The sequence below is a fragment of the Oreochromis aureus genome, linkage group 1, assembly GCF_013358895.1.
Source record: "Oreochromis aureus strain Israel breed Guangdong linkage group 1, ZZ_aureus, whole genome shotgun sequence".
NCBI classification, from domain to species: Eukaryota; Metazoa; Chordata; class Actinopteri; order Cichliformes; family Cichlidae; genus Oreochromis; species Oreochromis aureus.
This window is the reverse complement of record NC_052942.1, coordinates 7,152,780-7,172,899: the sequence shown is the minus strand read 5'-3', so window position 1 is coordinate 7,172,899 and position 20,120 is coordinate 7,152,780. Positions and strand designations below refer to the sequence as shown.

At 43.6% G+C, this 20,120-nt stretch overlaps 1 protein-coding gene across 2 annotated transcripts in view; it reads left to right on the top strand.

The window, feature by feature from the left end:
• Window positions 1–20,120, top strand: part of LOC116333732 (Golgi apparatus protein 1-like) — a 56,148-nt gene that overhangs the window by 18,236 nt on the left and 17,792 nt on the right. The window contains exons 2-15 of one of the 2 annotated variants that reach the window (XM_039601111.1): window positions 7,135–7,164; window positions 9,214–9,300; window positions 9,398–9,613; window positions 10,502–10,705; window positions 12,265–12,336; window positions 12,487–12,673; window positions 13,033–13,250; window positions 13,559–13,680; window positions 14,402–14,503; window positions 15,527–15,680; window positions 15,805–15,822; window positions 18,774–18,911; window positions 19,162–19,248; window positions 19,364–19,426. In XM_039601111.1, coding sequence (XP_039457045.1) covers window positions 7,135–7,164; window positions 9,214–9,300; window positions 9,398–9,613; window positions 10,502–10,705; window positions 12,265–12,336; window positions 12,487–12,673; window positions 13,033–13,250; window positions 13,559–13,680; window positions 14,402–14,503; window positions 15,527–15,680; window positions 15,805–15,822; window positions 18,774–18,911; window positions 19,162–19,248; window positions 19,364–19,426 — 1,698 coding nt within the window. The remainder of the gene's footprint in view (window positions 1–7,134; window positions 7,165–9,213; window positions 9,301–9,397; window positions 9,614–10,501; window positions 10,706–12,264; window positions 12,337–12,486; window positions 12,674–13,032; window positions 13,251–13,558; window positions 13,681–14,401; window positions 14,504–15,526; window positions 15,681–15,804; window positions 15,823–18,773; window positions 18,912–19,161; window positions 19,249–19,363; window positions 19,427–20,120) is intronic. The other variant, XM_031756985.2, reaches the window with a different exon arrangement.

Sequence of the window (20,120 nt, the reverse complement as noted above, 5' to 3'; positions counted from 1 at the left end):
CAGCAGGGCATGTTCTTAAAGCTGCCTTTCCTACACACTTCTCTGCTATTAATTGATCCTTTTTAACCAATGTGCTATGAGTCCACTGGTCTTTGCATCACTTCTTATCACACTAAGTGACTTGGACAAGATGATAAACAGACTCACATGCTCAAGATGCTGCCTAATCTTCATGAGCTCTCTTGTTTGTGTTAGTAGGGTTAATGCATGTTCTGCTTGTGTGTGTGATTTTGTATATGTTTCTTCTTGCAGTGTTTCAGATTCCTTCACAATTCTCCACTTAAGCAGTCAGTTTTCTTTTCCCCAGGTTTGCTAACCCAAATTTTGATTTCCCACATTAAACAACAGCATTCCTCTGTGTTCTTACCTCCTGCTCTCACCCTGTTGTCCTCTCCCACTTCAACAGTCCAACAGCCGGCAGTTCTTCTTCAGCTTTGTCCTGTGTTCCACTGTCTCTTCTTGCCATTTTACTCCGAAAGTGGCAAATATCAACCTCCAACAGTCTCCTCAGTTTTCCTCAAACGTTCTTTTCACAAGCACAGTGAATTTGCAGCTTGCTGGAAACACAGTGTCATTCATCCAATCAGTCAGGATGATGGTTTGCTCTTCTTCTCCACTGCTGTTTGTCCACACTGCTGCTGCTTGCTGGGTCTCTTTGCTCAGGACTTCGCTGCTGTCTCTTTATCTGCCATGTTATTGCTCTTTGGAACTGCATTCCTTGTCTTCAGGGAGGAGTGAGAGCTCGCTTGTGAGGATGAGGGACACATGGAGCTGTAAATAAGTTAGCCAAAAATTGGCCTGAACATTTCCAATGATGTTAAACTATAATTTCCTTCCGACTGCTGCATATGGGAAATTGATCCAGGTCTGCGTTTCATCTGAAAGTGACACACTGAGACATTTTGATCATTATTCTCATTACTTAACCGACACACAGAACTCTCTCTCTGTTTTTTGTGAACTCTCCTTTCTTAAAAGCAGAAAGTGAGATTGTAGTTGTTCTTGGCTGATAAACACAAAACCTTTTCCCTATGATTTTCCATCTACAATGTAGATTTTGTCTCTTTTTTACTCTTTTTTTCTTATAACTGGTGACCTGCAGAATCACCGCTCTCACAATTTGTGACAATTACATTTACACAGCGCGCACACACACACTGCGACGTCAGGCACATTCACACTCACTTTTTCATCTGCATAAATAAACCATATGACTGATGATATGTGCCATGGTGATCCATAAGTATGATCACAAGTTTATTTAATTATTTTTCAACCCAACAAAACAAATAAACACAAACATGATGCTGATGCTATGAACACTCTACACACGAGTCAAGATCCAGGAAAACTGCTGCGCATCTGAAAGAAGAAGCTGAACTCACGGATACGCTACATACTCGAGTTATCATAGTTCTCTTCCCCTTTCCTTGATGAGTTCTCAGCCAGCTCCTGATCTGATAATGTGTAGCTTGCTCATCAGCCCAGAAGAGACAGCAACACAACCTCACACAGTGGTTGCGTGCTTTGCCCACAGTGGCAAAGACTTACATTTTCATATTCAACTCAGCTTCTCCATCATGTAGTTTTCAGCTGTTTCACACAGGGTTCAGCATAATAGTTGTTTTCATAGGTGTGCTCTATATCTCAACAATGGCTCATAATAAGACGACAGTCTTTCAAACAGGTCGAGTGCCTCTATGCACTTCATTAGTTTAAATATTTGCCTATTTTACTTCATCTCATATGTCATTGTACTAAATTTGAGCAACCTTAAGCTTAATGCAGATTACTGTTAACAACTGGTTAAAGTAATGGTCTGGAGCACAGGCTGTTGTTGATCAGGGCAATCTAAAGAATCATCTAAAACATTTTGTGTCAGCACGGGGTGGGGGAAGCCATTCACCAGAGCATAGCTTAACTGCTGCTGATGTGGGCTGGCCTTCTCCACACGCTCTTCAAGGCTGCTGTTTTCCTAAAAACTTCTAACATTTGAGATTCTCCCGTGACTAGTTTACGCTCATGACAATTATGAGAATATAAATACCTCGCACTGTTGGGAGTAAATTCTTGCAAAAATGTGTTGTCTCCTGTGAGGCAGTCTTACTTGCTCGGGAACCCATGATAACAACAACCGTGTCACAGACCATGCCTGCTCCGCAGCATTCACACAACAACAACACAAAATAGGCCTATTGTCCAGCACAGTCTGGACTCATGAACTTCTCAACGCCTCACAAAGTGGCGGAGAACTCAACGCCTCACAAAGTGGCGGAGGACCCACTACAGTACCTCACAAAGTGGTCTGTACCTATCGCTAGCGAACTTCTCAACGCCTCACAAAGTGGCGGAGAACAACACAACCACACGGTTATAGAGTCGGGCTCTTTGAACTTACTCGGCGTTGCTTAGCGTGTAATATCAGCCTCGGATCCCGCCGATCGTCATTCGTCGAGGAGAGAAAACGGACAGCTCATCCACCGGCCCGATGACAAATTCTCACGTCTCGCTGACGTCAGGGTTCTCTCCTCGGTGAATGCCGACTCCAGGGATCCGGCTCGAAGGACCAATTAATGATAGGTTTGTAGCTTGAACCTATTCGCTGGAACGTTGAAGGCAATGTGACCACACAGCAAGCAAGACACGAGTAGGCAACATTCCTTATGTTTCACGTGCACGGGAGAGAACTGGACAGGCGCCGTTCCTTCGCTTGACCCCAGTTGCTCTCGTCCGCTCTCCCGTAACACTGCTCTTTTATTGTGGTTACATGAATATGCATAGGTTCATTAACATATGACATCTTATATAGGTATGCATGTGAACAAAGAATACCCTGAGTGTGTGTGTGTGTATCTATGTGTGTATGGGGTCAAGATGTAACCCCAGGAAGACTCCCCAAAGCTGGTGCCAGGAGTCTAGCGGTACATCTGAACAAAAGGCTCTTAGACTCAAACAGATATACGTGTGTTTGCTATACCATATATCAGCAAGAGAAGATACGACCTCTCCTAGGAGGTGTGTGATCTATGCCAGAACACTCTGAAGAGGAGTGAACGCACTCCCCTCTTCATGCTACACAGAGTTGTTACAGACCTCCTAGGATGAGACATTCTTTCAATCTACAAATGATTATATACTTCTAAGCATATATGAGTAAATATTTCTAAGCATAAATGACAATCAACAATACAAATCTAACAAGCACTGGCGCCTCAACCAGTGCAGATCGGAGCCGATCAAACGCCACGGCGCAGTCCTCACTCCAGTGGACCTCCCGGCCCTTCTGTGTGAACCAGTGCAGGGGGCTTGCAATGGTAGCAAAGTCTTTGACGAAACGCCGGTAGTATGATGCCAGGCCAAGGAAGCTCCGCAACTCAGCAGTGTTGCCCGGAATGGGCCAGTCCTTCACAGCAGGCACCTTCGCAGGGTCAGTGGAAACCCCTGCTCCGCTGACAACGTGACCCAAGAAAGTCGTCTCCTTTCGGAAGAGGTGGCACTTTTTGGGGTGGAGACGAAGGCCAGCCTGGCGGATAGCATGGAAAACAGTAGTCAGGTTAGCCAAGGCTTTCTTGAAGTTTGTCGCGTGGACGAGGAGGTCATCCAGGTAGACCACACAGCGGTCGCGGGGAATGTCAGCCAGAACCCTCTCCATTAGGCGCTCGAATGTGGCTGGGGCATTGCAGAGGCCGAAGGGCATCACCTTAAACTGCTACAGTCCCTGGCCAATGGAGAAAGCAGTCTTTGGGCGGGCCTCTGACATCAGCTCCACCTGCCAGTAGCCACTGCGCAAATTGAGGGAACTGAACCAGCAGGACCCAGAAATGTCGTCGAGGGCCTCGTCAATCCGGGGCAATGGGTAGGAGTCCTTGCGTGTGATGCTGTTGACTAGACGATAGTCGACACAAAACCGCCAGGTACCATCCTTTTTCTGAACCAGTATGGCCGGGGCTTCCCAGGGGCTGTTTGAGGGTTCAATGATGCCCGCCTCTGCCATTTTCCTGATCTTCTGCTCTGCTGCAGCACGCTTGGCAAGGGGAAGGCGAAGAGGGCGGAGGCGGATGGGGCATGCATCCCCAGTGTCAATCTCGTGTTGTACCAGGCTGGTTTGCATGCAGTCCTCATCCTTGGCTGCAAAGATGTCGGCAAACAAATCGAGTAACTCCCGCAGCTGCCGTTGCTGATCAACCTGGAGACCCTCGCAGCTCCTCTGGTATAGGTCCTCGACAGCTTGCTTGGTCTCTGTGGACAGTTGCTGTACTGCTGGTGAAGGAGAGGCTCCTTCCACCGCCAGCGGCGACAGGCCCTCAGGCTTCCTGACGCTGGCTGAAAAAGCGGAGGCAGGCAGCGGGACTTCCTTGGTGGTGTGGACCTTCACAACCTCCGTGGCCAGGTAAAGGATTGCTCTGGACACATCCACTGTGGGCTCCCATTTGGCCAGCAAGTCCAGACCAATGATGCATTGGTCCTGGATGCTGGCTAGCAAGAACCGGTGGTCCACAGTGCAGTTAGCAACAGTCACCAGGAGGGATCTTTTCCCCTTAACTCTGGCGCGCTCCCCCATGACTGTGGTGATGTGGAGCAGAGTAGGCTGCCAACCCTCCGGTCTTGGGCCATCAGTACCAGGGAGGGCTCCGGCCCGTACCAAGGAAAGTGTGGATCCAGTGTCTATCAGGGCTCTACAGGTGGTGCCGGCAAGGTCACAGTCCAGATACATTCCCCGTGTCTGGCCCAGCAGGCCAACCCGCAAGTGTGATTCAGTGGACAGATTGGTGGTGGGGGGGCAGTTCCTCCGTTGTGCCACCCCGCCTTAGTTTAACAGCAGCTGGGGTGCCAGGCTTCGTGGGCTCAGTGCTGGACAGTAGCATGCAATGTGGCCTGGTTCTCCGCATCGATGGCAGTTGTCCCTGGATTGGCCACTTGCTCGTCTATTCCCTCGCCGAGATCGCCAGGGTGGTGTGAGGGTGGTTTGGAGGGCCTTCTCCTCCTGGTCACTCCTTTCGTAGTCCGTTTGACGCACTCGGTGACTTGTGCCAGGGCTGCATGCAGCTGAGCACAGCACATGCTCCACTTTTTCTGCCTCAGTTAGAGCTGCTGCCAGGGTTTCTGGTGCATGCAGACGGATGTGCTCTTGTAGTCATTTTGGCTGGAGACCCCAAACAAAAGCCTGGAGAGCAAGCTCTTCCTGTGCTGCAGCATCAAAAGCAGGGTACCCTCTTCGTGCGTTAAGACGAGGGTCTGCAGCATAGGCACCCAGACTCTCCTCTTGTCTCCGTGGGCGGCTGGCAAGTTTATCTCGGGCATCATCTGCATGGGTACGGAGGCCAAACCTACTCTGCATTGCTCTGGCGACAGCAGGCCAACTTAAACGCTCTTCTGGCTGAAGATCTGTGAGGATCTGCAGGGCCCTGCCTTCCAAGGCGAGAGCGACTTGGACAGCTGTCTCCTCTGTTGACCATCCATTTAGCTGAGCAGCCAGCTGTACCTGGATAAGGTAGGTCTCTGGAGGTGCCTCCCCATTATAGCGTGGTAGCTTCATGCTCCCCCGGACAGGAGCCCCTGATGGCAGCGCTGGCTGTACTTGGTCCAGGAGGCAGTTGGCGTTGTCCCCCTCAGCTGCCAGCAATGAGGGCGTGCCGCTCCCAGGCATCACCATGAGTGGAGGCTGGCTGGCTGCTCGTGGTCTTGGAGCCTGCAGCATGCCTTGGCGGCTCCAACAGCTTCCCAGTGGGTGGGGGTGTGTGGCTCCATCTGGGAAGCCCAACAGAACTTCCCCTGGCTGACTTGCTACTGCCTTGGGGTCTCCCTGCTTCTTCAGTCGTGCTCCATTCACCGCTTCCAGACGGGTGATAAACTCCTCAATCTTCCTCATCTCCTCTTCCTCTTTCAGAATAGTGGCCATGCTCTTGGAATCCCACTTCTGACACCACTGTGGCATGCAGAGAAATCTTAGCAAAGAAGCTCTACAGTAAGTTGGAGCTTGCCTTTCAACCCCAAGCTGGTAGGGGGAGCTCTTTATTAAACACTCGCTTGTGCTACAATGTGCTTCAAGGGTCAATAACAGCATAACAGAACTCACTTATGGTACTGCATTCTTTCTATAAAACAATAACTGTCAGTGACTTTGTACCGTAGTATAAACACAACATTAAAGATGACAGTTAAAAGTAACGTAACCATAAAAAATAAAACAAGAACATCTAAACAGCAGCACATGTCCCAAGGCATGATGGGAGAGAACTAGCTGCTCCCCAACACGCCACAATATTATTGTGTTCATGTTGCATAGTTTTCCATCAGAGGGCACTATTCTCTACTGGAAACAAGTCCAAGCATAGTTGAGCATAGTGTAAAGCAGTAGTCGACAACTTTTGATAGTAAAACAAACTATATTTTAAAAATGCATATATTAATTCAAACTGTCTTAAACTCTTAAATAACTGCACATAAACTAATTTTAGGGAAATCTGTTTTTATGTGTCTGAATGAAAAAAGCATTTCCCAGTATATCAGATTTTTAAATCATCAAATCTTGGTATCAGTCTTAACAATCATCATATAAATAATGAAAATGAGCAACATTTAACTGGAAACTCTGCCTATACTCACATGGCTTTAGCAAAATGGGCTGCTTGCCAACAAGCTCAACAATTTTAATGGGTTTCAGTGTAACTAACCGTGCCTTTGCTGAGTCTTGTTGTTGGTTTATTAACCAACGCATGCTACAGTAGGTTTAGCATATACATAGAACTAATAAAACAAAAAACCTTCCGACACCTCTGAACACACTTATTATCTTATTATAATCTAGTTTGTTCAACCAGTGCACAAAGAAATACAAGCAGGTGCTGGAGCTTTTTCTTTTATCTCTGGCTATGGTGCTGCTTGAAAGTTGGAGTTTTTTTTAAGAGTTGGTTTTTGGTTCTGATGCATGTTTAGGTTAGGGTGTTGCCGAACTTGGAAATCTCATTGTTGCAGCATGTTGACAAAACATGGTAGTAAAAATACCAAGGTAGCCCTTAAAGTACAAATGAGTATTTGTGTCTCATTGATGGAAGCATAGATTAAACTAGAGTGTTGAAAGATGTTTAAATCTACTGAAGGTTCACATTTCTCGCTCTTTCTGTCTTTCTGCAGGAAACTGATATTGCTCCTGACTGCAACCATGTGAGTAGTTCTTTTAAAACACACAAATTCACACAGAACTTTTTAATCAAACAGTACAAGTGTGAGAGAAAGAAAGATATAACAGAGGCGTGCCTTCATACTCGGCTAATGCTGTCAGGCCAAATCAAAATTTTAACCAAGTCTGTTTGGCTTAAAGTTAACTCACCAAGAAATCAAATGTGATAATTAGCCTTTTGGATATGCAGGGTGGTACATACCTGTCCTGCTTGGACTGCTGGAATTATTTCACTGCACCTGACAGATTTTTAAGTCAAAGTTACTGTTATTTGCCCCTGCTGTTAAAGAATTTAAACCAAACATATTGAAATATGTAATTTCAAAGGTTGACAGAACATCCTAACACACACAGAGATCAACTTTTCACTGTTAGTTTCACAACTTACCGTTGAGCTGTGATGTACCAACTGCTGAAAAGTTTACACTCAAATTTTTGGCAATCTGAGTTTACGAACCTTTGTCACCTGACGACTCTTTTCCATCCATGTCTTGTGATCACTGCGTTATGCCTTTAATTTATTCATAACAAATATTTGTAACATTTATGTCATCCCCAACTAGAGCAGATATAATTGGTTTTAGTTTTGTCCTATTTGTTGCTTATCTCTATACTTTTCTGTCTGCTCTTTCCTCTCACTCCTTAATCAGTCATGGTAGAGGTCTGCCCCTGCCTGAACCTGATTCTGGACATCTCTTCCTGATAAATGGAAGTTCTTCCTCACCATGTTGCCAAGTGTTTTCCTTATAGTGTTTTCCTTATAGGGGATCGTTGTAGTTCTCTCTCTAATATTTTAGAGGTTTTACCTTACAATATAAAGTCCAATGAGATGACTGCTTGCATGAAATGTATTTATATAATATTAATATGCATATAAAGGAGTGAACATGGTAAACGTTCTGCAAGTATGTTAGTATGTTTATTGACTCAGGGCCACAACCACTACTGTAAACTGGATTATATTATCTTAGAAATATGTCTTAGTGCCATAAATAGTAAACAAGTAGAAATGTAGAATCTAATACAATATCTGTCTGAAAAGCAGTCTGTGCATACCAATTCAATTCAGTATATTTTTTGAGTGGTGTCACAGACCTGCATATTTTAATGCATTGTATAATTGGAGAGATTGTTGGATACATTTAGAGAATTTAAGATAAAGCAGTCTAATTAGCAGTGACTGCTGACCATGAATAAACTGTTTAACATTTTCCTCTGTTTAACATTAAAAAGGTCCTTTCACATTTTCTAAATACTAGCTTTGAAGAACCCTCAGCTTCCACACAGCCAGCTGATGACCGTCACTGACATCACCACCATCTAACTTTAAATTAGGAGTTTCACCTCTTTTTGCGTTAAGAGCTTCCTAAAGCTCGTCTCCGTGTCTTCTGGATGATAAACCTCCAATAGTCAGAGTTCAGGGCTGCTAACAGCAGACAGTTTTATGAAACCCTCACAAGGCTAATGGAGCACTTGGACTGTCTTTATTACAGCATGGAAAGCAGTCTTATTTTCTGGGTGGTCCGACTGTTGTTTGTGGATGCTGCAGCTGGAACCACTCTGATAAGAAAGTGATACACAGAGTATCAGAAAACAATAAAAAGAGCACATTGGAAGGTTTTATTTCTATCATTAAAATCCTTAAAAAAATCATCAGTCTTCAGGATGGGGACTGTCTGATCGTGGGAGGCGTAGTTCTCTCTGAATAAACTATTCTTTTGTAAAAGTGTTCAGGATAGATTACTTAGATTTGGACTATTTCAACATCACATTCACAAAGAAACTGTGTGAGTTTAGAAGCGGCTTTCTCAAGAGAAACTTTTAACAGTTGTGCCTCCCCCCAAAATAAAGAAGAGATATTATCTAATTAAATGCAATGCTTTATACGACCACCACAAACTCTTTGCTATTAGTTGTAGTTAATGAGTTGGCTTTTTTTTTTTTTTTAATTTGTATTTTAGTCATGTTCATTTCTAATTAACGTATACATTGGATTGAAATTGAAATCCTAACTTTTTTTTCCCCTCAATCAGCTTCTGTGGAACTACAAACTCAATCTAACCACAGATCCAAAATTTGAATCTGTGGCCATGGAGATTTGTAAGAGCACCATCACTGAGGTCAGTCTGCCTTTGACTCTACAGGGAAGTTCTAGGTGTTTCTCATTCAGTCTGTCCTTTGCTCTGCTCTGACCTGTCAAATGTTCCGCACCTTCAGATAAAGGAGTGTAATGAGGTGGAGCGAGGGAGGGGCTACCTGGTGTCCTGCCTGGTGGATCACCGTGTTAACATCAGTGAGTACCAGTGTAACCAGTACATCACCAAGATGACCAGCATCATCTTCAGCGACTACAGGTTGATCTGTGGCTTCATGGACAAATGCAAAGAAGATATCAACAGCCTGCGCTGTGGCAGCATCAACATAGGACACAAGGTCAGGACTGTGCAAATATATGCAGAAGTTAATAAATCATAAAAAGGAGTCCATAAATCTGGAAAAGTTCATTTACCGGCTTTTTGGGTTAAACCAAAAAAATAATAAGGTGGAGTAACCAGAGGAAACCCACCTCTCCAAGTGGCAAGTGCAGGATATTTAGTGCTTATTATAATACACAAAATTTCCATTTGTCTATGATGTCCTCCTACAAAGTCCAAAGTACATCTTAGGCCTACAAAGGTTCTTATCTATATTACATATTATATTGTAACCATGTTGCCTAGTAACCACCAGGAAACGGGCTAAACTAATCCTAAGATTTTTAGCAGTTATGCACTTGCAACACTTGTTACTGTTATTTTCGAACATATGAATAGTGTCGAGTCTTGTACTGTACCCACATTACATTGTTAAGTTCCATTTGGTAAAATATAGTTGGACGTTTTTGCAAATCCCATTAATTTCTTTCTCGTTGTATGGAGGTGAAAGTCAACCCACTCTTTGGTCTGCAAGAATTTTGTAAGTCAGCTGGAATCAAACCAGCAACCCTTTGCTTGCCAATGGAATGTGTAAACCACTACATTATGACACCATGCCTATAGATCACAGATGTTGAACTCCAGGCCTCAAAGGCCGCTGTCCTGCAGGTTTTAGATGCAACACAGCTGATTTAAATGGCTAAACAACCTCCTCAACATGTCTTGAAGTTCTCCAGAAGGCTGGTAATGAACTAATCATTTGATTCAGGTGTGTTGAAACAGGGTGATATCTAAAACCTGCAGGACACCGGCCCTCAAGGCCTGGAGTTCGACACCCCTGCTATAGATCATCAGCATATTCAGAGTGTCATCGCCCTCTCTCTGAATCCCTGATGTCTTTTTACAGGACATCCACTCCCAGGGTGAAGTGATCGCTTGCCTGGAGAAAGCGTTAGTGAGGGAGGTGGAGCAACAGGATCGTGCTCATCCAATCAAAGAGGAGTGTCAGAAAGCGATCCTGCGGGTGGCGGAACTGTCCTCGGACGACTTTCACCTTGACAGACACCTTTACTTCTCCTGCCGAGACGACCGCGAGAGGTTCTGCCAGAACGTAAGGAGGCTCTACCGCTGCTTGCATGATGTTCATGCTTCCGGTGATCAGACACAAACAGTTAATGCATTCAGAAAGTATGGAAATTATACATTAATTGGTTTCTCTTGGTTTCCAACTGTAGAAACTAGAGATGGCACGATACCACTTTTTTATGACCGATACCGATATCATAAATTTGGATATCTGCCGATACCGATATGAATCCGATATAGTGTGTTTTTTAATCAATAAAACTGTTTTTAATATCTTGCTGCATTTTGTATAAGTTCATACTCAAGTTTAAATAAACAACAACACTAAAGCTATTCTGTTATACCTGTATGTAAAAAAATACACTGCACCCAAAATATTTCATAGTTCAGGAACACTGATCAATCTAATAAACTTAATCCTCCCTATTCTGGTATTTTAAAGAGTACTTAGCAGAAATATTAAGCAACCTAACTAATAGGGTTGCAAACTCCCAGCAAAAAAATAGGAACCACCCCCACCCTCCACCTCATGATGCTTAATCGATGTAATCAACTTTAATTTGATGCAGGGTGAAAAAAAATGCACAGAAATAAATTATTTTTCAAGAATAATTAAATAGATTCAACATCTTTCTTCAACAGAATTGCAGAATTCACAGATGGTACCTTCTCAAAGAAAAAAGTACTATAGCTTACTAGGGTATATTAGACTTAACAGTTACTATATACAGTAATGGACTTCTATACATTTTAAATCAGATTAAAACTTTGGGTGTAAGATTCAGATAATTATTTATTAAAAGCTAGGCATTTTAAATGAGAATAAGAAAGAAAAGTATGTCTTTGTGCCCCCTTTTCCCTGTTCATGCCCTATCGGCCCCCCTGGCTACACTTTGCTAGATCCGCCCCTGCACAGTTACCAGCCGTCAGCTATGTAGAAAAGGATCCTGGTGTAGAAAGTAATATTAAATAAATTCTAACAACAGCTTATCAAGGTTAAACGTGCTGCTGTTGTTCAGCCGCTGGTTTCCTCTTTCTGGTGCGAAGTGGACCAAAAACAAAGAAGAGAGAGGACTCGCGACAGAAAAGCCGATCAGCTGATCGTTAAGCAGTTTCACGATTGAAGTAGCCGCAGGAAGGTGAGGGAGAGAGAGAGTCAGTCGCTCCATATATCGGTTGTTAAGCTTAACATGGGAACGCTTTACAAACATTCAGAGATGAACTTACACACTTGCTTTACTTCTCTCTGGGATAACTTCCTCGGAGATGAAATGCTGGTTTGGTAGCGAGGCTACAAATACACACAGCTGCTCTATCACGTGAGCACACTGCTCCGACGTGCTACGGTTATGAGCCGAGTTGCGCCGTGTCGCAAGTTTTGTGAGGTGTTTTTTTGATATTTAATGGATCGATTACATTTTTTATTTCTCGCCGATATCCGATCCAGTAATTTAGGTCAGTATCGGACCGATACCGATACGTAATATCGGATCGGTCCATCTCTAGTAGAAACACAAGCTGTGTGGTGCTGGCACATCCCTTTAACATCTCAGAGCGGAAACCCTTTTCTGCTTTTCTCCACAGATTCAGGCAGGAGAAGGGAAAGTCTACAAGTGTCTGTTCAATCACAAGTTTGAAGAGGCCATGTCGGAAAAGGTACAAACATCTAATTTATTCATCTTGTTCCTTGGCGTGGCTGACAGGGCTGCACGATCGTGATTGAAGAAACTCTGTAGGGCTTTTGAGTAAGCTTTAGTGAACTTGTTTGGTCTCTGATAACCTTTCTCCCCTCCTTCGCCTTCAAAGTGCCGTGATGCTCTCACCACCCGTCAGAAGCTCATCTCTCAGGACTACAGAGTTAGTTACTCGTTGGCTAAAGCCTGCAAGCTGGACCTGAGGAAGCAGCGCTGCAGCCTGGACACCAGCCTGCCGCGTGCTCGTGAAGCCCGACTGTCATACCTGCTCCTGTGCCTCGAAGCTGCTGTGCACCGTGGTGAGTGGTGTTGTTGGTGGTGGTGGTGGGGGATGTGTTTAGAGACACACTGGTCATTAACTCTGGTTTGCAAAAATCTTCTTAATATCAATCTCCTGTATCTAACAAGTAAAGATTGGACTTAACCCTTATGTGGTGGACTTAAACTCTCTATGTAGAATTTATTTAGAATATATTGTTAAATGAGACCTTGAAATCCCAGAGTAGCCAAAAAGTAAATGAACACAGCTTTAAGTTAAGAGTATTTCTTTTTTTATAAATATAATTGCAAACATAATGAATAGGGTGTTAAGTTATCTACATTTCATGTGCATTCATTGTTAATTGTGTTAGTAATAGTTGGTTCTTGTGCTGTGCAGGGCATCCGGTCAGTGGAGAATGCCAGGGGGAGATGCTGGACTACCGGCGGATGCTGATGGAGGATTTCTCTCTCAGTCCGGAGATCGTGCTTCACTGCCGGACGGAGATCGAGGCTCAGTGCTCTGGCCTGCACCGCAAAGGCCGCACACTGCACTGTCTGATGAGAATAGGTCGCAGTGACCGGAGCAATGCGATCGACAGCGTCTGCCAGAACGCTGTAAGACCATTGCAATGAAATAATCAGTCCTTCATTCAATCAGTCATCATGAAATAAAACTGCAAATTTAGTTATCAAAGATGTTGTTGTCAGTGAAGAACATTCAGATTTTGTAATGGTTAAATACTTCACAAACAGCAGACACTGTGACTGGTCCTCTGAGTTGTCATGTCATGTTGGGCAGAATTTTGTTTGATCAGATTTGCAGTTACTGGGGGTTGATAGGTTGTCAATAAAATAAAGACATAAATAAAATCCAGCTTCTTGCCATTAAATTTTTTCCTGAATATTCTTTTTCCTCACTGCAGCTCCAGACTCTGATCCAGTCCGCTGATCCAGGAGGCGACTATCGGATCGACCGGGCACTCAACGAGGCCTGCGAGTCCGTTATCCAGACTGCCTGCAAACACATCCGCAATGGAGACCCAATGTGAGTTGGTTACACACGTGCAGACACATGCAACTGCTTTTAGGTTAAGCTTAGTTGGAATTTTAAATGATAATCAGATGATCCTTTTTAAATTTAGCTTTGATTAAGACTTACATAAGTACATAAGCATTCATATTTTCACCGCTGCAGTTATCATGACCGAGTACAACAGTGACACGCTGCTTTTTTGTCATAATGATAATATTAAAAAAAGGAACCAAAACAGACACAAGTGCTAAAATTAATTGTCTTAATTACCACGACCACGATTTAATCGGGTATGTGCTTGAAGTTAAGGGGAGCCGCACTGTGTTGAAAATTGCGTAATTACCATTCAGCAAATTGTAATTCAAGTAGTCTAGAGGGAGCTTAGACTCCTGCACCTTCTCTGGCTCCTGCTTTTCGGCTTTAGAAACTGTAGCATGAAAGATTGAAAATATCCACGTCGCAGGTAAGATGCAGTGCGGTGATAGCTCAAACGTAGGACTTTGACCTGGGAGATTGGGGTTTGATCCCCCCCCCAAAAAAAACCCAGCATATGTTTATCCCATAGGCATCACATGTAAATGTTAACGCTTATCTGATGGAAGGGGCTTAAAACAGCAAGGGAGACCTGCAGGAGAAGGACGTCTGCTTTCAAAATCTGCCTTTTTTTCATTCTTCGGATTCCCTGGTAAACACCGGTTCATGCGCTGGTATGTCTGTGTGTGTCGGTGTGCAGGATCCTTTCATGCCTGATGGAGCATCTGTATACAGAGAAGATGGTGGAGGACTGTGAACACCGCCTGTTAGAGCTTCAGTATTTCATATCCAGAGACTGGAAGTGAGTGTGCCCGCTGATGCTGATGGGAATGCGACAAATCGACATTGTTCAGCAGTAGAACCTTCTCTGGTGTTCAAGCTTGTTTTCCTGGTTTATATTAAGTCCAGCTAGATAGTTAGCCTCTTTTTTTTTTCATCAGCACGCAAAAGACCTCGTGACCTGGTAGAAATTATCATGAGGGTGACTCACACACTCGCTCTACTCGTGACGCAGGAGCCAATGCTATTAGTATGTCCCCTGCCACTACATTTCATTCCCCACATCCTGTATAAGGGTATTAGGGCTTTGTGAAGGTAATTAATTTAGTTATGAGATTTAGTTTCAGGTGGTCTGAAGAAAACAGAAGAGGTTTATTCATTTTAATCTCAGCATTGTGTTGTATCCTGTCTTATCTTGGACATTTAGCATGAATACCAAGAGGAATTTTCAGAAGTTCAAGAGTTTTCACATCGCAAAATGCAACAGGGTTGATGATACAGTTTGTGTAGCACTGTTATAGCAGAAGGGGTAAAACTTTTTCCATTTATATACACCTTATGGACAAAAGTATTGGGCCACACCTCTTAACCTTTGAATTCATGTGATTTTATCAATTCAGTTTTATTTATATAGCACCAAATTACAGCCGCATTCACCTCAAGGTGCTTTATATTGTAAGGTAAAGAGTGCTGAAGTGCACAGTGGGTAAAAATCGCCACTGCTCTGCTAACGAAGAACTATAGCGTTGCAAACCTCCTCTGGCATTAACGTCAGCGCAAAAACTGAGTGCTGGGAGCTTTGTGGTGTGGGTTTCCATGCCCAAGCAGCTCCTGTAGGTGTAATGTGCAGGTGGCCCAGTAACTTTATCCATGTAGTGTATCAGAAAATTCGGCAGGCAGATGATTTTGGGAGTAGTGATGGGTAACATGAGAAAGAAACAGTTGAAACTGTACAATAGAATGACTTGAATCAGCAGGAAACAGGACTGGAAGGAGGTCCGTTTTGTGGGTGTGTTTTAGTATTCATTAAGTCTTTGTGTTCCAGACTGGACCCCATCCTTTACAAGAAATGCCAGGCTGACGCCGCCCGCCTCTGCCACACACATGGCTGGAACGAGACCAATGAGGTGATGCCACCGGGCGCCGTTTTTTCCTGCCTCTATCGCCATGCCTACCGCACAGAGGAGCAGGGAAGACGGGTATGTTGACAGCAGAAGCAAACACTTTAGACCACACTAAGCTGTTTAGGTATAATATTTTGGTTGGTTTAGGGTTATATTTGGTCATAGCAGCAGGCATAACTCTGTTTTTTAAATTTAACAGGTGAAATCGGAAAAGCAGGTAAGAACTCTAATTTTACCTAAATCAGCTCATGCTGATCCTGGTGAGGAGTTAACTCGATGATGATGATGATAATGATGATGATAGTAATGGTGCTGGTTGGAGCGAGGCTGAATAAAACTGCTAACCCTGTGGTGGCGCTAGAACAACTTGGGGCATGATCAGAGTCAGTCTAATGTCAAATTTTACTTCTATGGAACTTCAAATGTTTAAAAGTGTGAATGATGATGTGTCTGCATTAAGTTATGAAAAGTATCTGGATTTTTGGTCTTATGCATCTTGCCGACACTACAGGAACCTAAAATTAAAAGACACCTAAACTAATGCAAAAGTGCTCTTAATTTTGGTATATAGATGGTAAAAGCAAGTCCTTCAGAGGACAGGAACACATTTTAAAATCCATCATTAAAACTATGAAAGCTAATCTAGGAGCAGGATTCAATTTAGTTGTTCACTCTCGTGACACAAATTGCTACTGTAGCGCTGGCTTGTACCCTTCTTCTATGTCACAGTTTCGGTTCAAATGATGAACCCTGACTGCTCTGCTTGGCTTTGAAATCAGTTAATATAATCAGTTTCTCTCCCTTTCCCAAAAATTAATGAGTTGGAAGGTCCACTTCGCCCTGATTTTGGGTAATTACACTGATTATAAAGAAGACCCTTGACAGCTTGATTTGATATAATTATATGGTCTCAGTAATCATGGTGTATGCATGTGTCACAAACCTTGAGTGTGAGCGCCAGTTCGGAAAGGTGGGGCATTTTAGCTGTTTCATCCACACAAAAAAAGCCTTTACTATGTGTGTAAATGCACAGCCATCTGGCAAGCTAAACACGCTTGGATTAAAACTTGAAACTGTTGAGCAGCTGCAGGAAAACAAATGTATGTGATACAAGAGGTACCACTAAACAGATACAAACACTAAAGATGAATACTTGTCATGAAATTAATCATAGTTAAAAAACCCCCCGAAAAAACAGAAGTTGAAAAATAACTTGGCTCGTAAGAAAATGCTTCAAATCGTGCTTCATATTCAGTCCATGTTGTGAGGTTCTGTTTAACTTATACATCTAAAATCCCTCGTGCTTTAAAAGCAGTTCATCCAGATTGCCACGTGGCTCATTGCAGGTTGAAAGCACTGCCCTGAAATTGCTGTCATGCATGATGCGTTTTTTCTACAAATGCAGATAAGTTCTGCTTCGTGATGGAGTTTTACTGTAGGCAGCATGAACAGATCCACAGAGATAAAAAGCCACACGAGTAAACAACCTTAGTTGAGGTTTAAGTAATGTGTCATGGTACATTCAGAGTCTGCACTGAATGGGGATGGTGACCTCAATCAATGCAGGCTGTGTTATTGTAAATCAGTATAGTAGCAGGGAGAATTCAGGTTTTTATAGATTTTTAAAATGGTTAGTTGAGAGCTACTCACAAGGAGCCACGCACGGTGGGCTGGTCAAACACACACAATGGGCCTTTTCCAACACCTAGGCTAGACCAGCACAGAAACACACGGAGGAAATCCACCAGAAGCCTCTCCCACCCTCCAAGCTGCTCTCCTCCAGCTTATATCAGCTCTGAAAGGTAATTCGTGATAAACGAGGGCAGACAAGCAGCAGGTGCATCCTAAGGCTTCCTAGCTGGTATAGCCAGTCTGGGCTTTAATCCCTTGGTCACCAGGTAGCCCTGCAACACAGCACTGTCATATGGTTTTCCTTATTTTGTGTTGTATAGTTCAAAAGTTCCCCAAAAAATTAGATCAGTACAAACAATCTCAAGCTCAGGGTTCAGACTGCTACTATAGAGTACTATGCAAAAGCCTCGAGCAGCCCTTATTTCTTCACACAGTTAATGGGAAACTGGTCAACTAAAGTATTATAAACATAAATGGAAATTCATGGCCAGCTTCTTCAGTCAGTCAGTCAGTCTAGTCTTTGTGGACAGTTCTCTCAGGTGCTTTGCTGTTTGTTTTTTTTCCTTGTTTAAGGACATGACTTTCTTATATTGCTTGTCTGTTTTTTTAGGTCTGCCACTAGTTTCCTCAGATTTTTGAGGGACACGTTTCACACCATTCCAAGACAAATTCAAATTGGCCCCTTGCTAAGTTGTCTGTTTTGTGTAGACAGAACACTGCATCATCCCTGGAGTTAGGTGTAAAAACAATCCTCTGAAAACAGACTGTACAAAAACTGGATGAAAAATTAGGGAAAAAGCAGCAAAAGTCAAACAAAAAACTTTGAAAGATCTTCTGAAAGGCTGGAGAACTGTTGCTCCGGACCACTTTAAAAAAAAGTAGAAGAAACTCACTCTGGATGCAAAATACAAAGAAATGAGGGGTGGCTCAGGACTTTGGCTCAGTACCGGCTCTGTATGATCTCAGAGCAACCACCCGCTGTTTAAATCTTCTGTTTGCGAGAGGCATCAGGTAGACGATGAACTGAGAGGCTACATCAACACCTAGTGTAAGGTAACCATGTTTTTAACTATGAATCATGCATAATACCCCCCTTTCAATCTAGTCAGCTACATATAGTTTACAATTTATACCTCTTTGAAACACATTTAATCTACATTTAATTTAATTAACTAGCTATCCATTTCCTCCATCCAAAATAACATGATAGTGATAAAACCTGGAAGTCCGGTTAAGGTCCCAACCAGAGAGAGACTAACTGAGCAGACTGAGAATGTAAGCAAACAAATAACAAACCAGCTACAGCGACAAACATAAAACCCTGTAAAAGGCGTTCTCTGCCAGCAGGGTCCTTGCAGTTCTGTTGGGGAAAAAAGACAAATGATTGTGACAATGATGTTCAATATAAATCAGAACCTGGCACTTACTAAACTACTTAATACACATCAACACATCACCATGGGTCCTCACAGAAGAAAACTCTGAATGGGTGTGTGTTTCAAACTTGTGACTGGTGATGTATGTGTTTGTTTTTAGTTATCTCGGGACTGTAAGGTGGAAGTTCAGAGGATTCTCCACCAGAGGGCGCTGGATGTGAAGCTGGACCCGGAGCTGCAGAAACGCTGCATGACCGACCTCGGCAAGTGGTGCAGCGAGAAGACGGATGCTGGACAGGTGAGCTACACAGCGGCTGTTACTGCTGCTGATATCTGCTAGAGTTCTCTGACGCCATTCTGCCAGCCTGTGGCCTTTGATGTGCACACAGTGTCGTTAATCCTGCGGTTGGAAAATACTGGGACTAGTCTAGTTCACATGTAAACAGGCCTATAGATGCAGAGGTTCACCCATTAGGGGCTGCCGCAAGTACAGTAATGGTTGAAATGCTTACTTTTGTTCTTGCTGCTGAATGTGTGCCTCTGTCCAGGAGCTGGAGTGTCTGCAGGATCATTTGGAGGACTTAGTTTCTGGCTGCAAGGACGTCGTGGGCAACCTGACAGAGCTGGAGTCAGAGGTTAGCAAAGCTAAACCGAAAGCAGGCGGGAGCTGTTAGAGAAACAGTGTTGACACAAGCGATTCTTGTCTAACCTTCACATTTGTGACCCGTCGCTGTCTGTTTCGTTGTTCAGGACATCCAGATCGACGCTCTCCTCATCAGAGCCTGTGAGCCCGTCATCCAGGCACACTGCCACGTGAGCATATTTGACTTTACCTTAAGTAAAGTTACCTAAGTTACATTACCTAAGTTATGTAGAGTGGGCATGGTGTCAGAGAGACTTTAAAACATTTTGTCTTCAATCCTCAAATCCTAAAGATGTGCAGGGTACGTAAAGATGTGTTTCAGTTGCTCACAGTGCTTTTGGTCTTTTTTTTGCATACTGTGTTCACGCCTACACATGCATTGGCCAACACTAATGCATTCTTTTCTGTTGCCTGCACTAAAATAAATGTTATTCAATGTGGTACCTCAGAGAATATACTCGTTAAAATAATCGAAGGAACACTTTTTATTTAGACTAAAGCATCAAGTCACTGAAAACTCTAGAATATTGATCTGGTTAGTTTAATAGCTCAGAGGGTTGTTAATCCAGGAGAGAGACAATTACTTTAGAGAGCTGGACAAGACTGTACGAGGTCCTTAACCCATCAACAGGATCAGTATCTGTTCTTTTTGTGTAACGGTGCGTTCACACCAAACGCGATAGACGCGACCAAAAAGCGCCACACGCCCCTAGCTGGTCGCGTGCACATTTTCACCTCGAAGCGCGTCCAAAGCAAACTGGTCGCGCTTTAAAATATGCAATTTTCCCCCGCGTGAAGCGGAAAATGTGGGAGGAAGTAGTGCTAGATGGTATGCTCGCAAGACGGCAGCTGTCGATCTAGCGT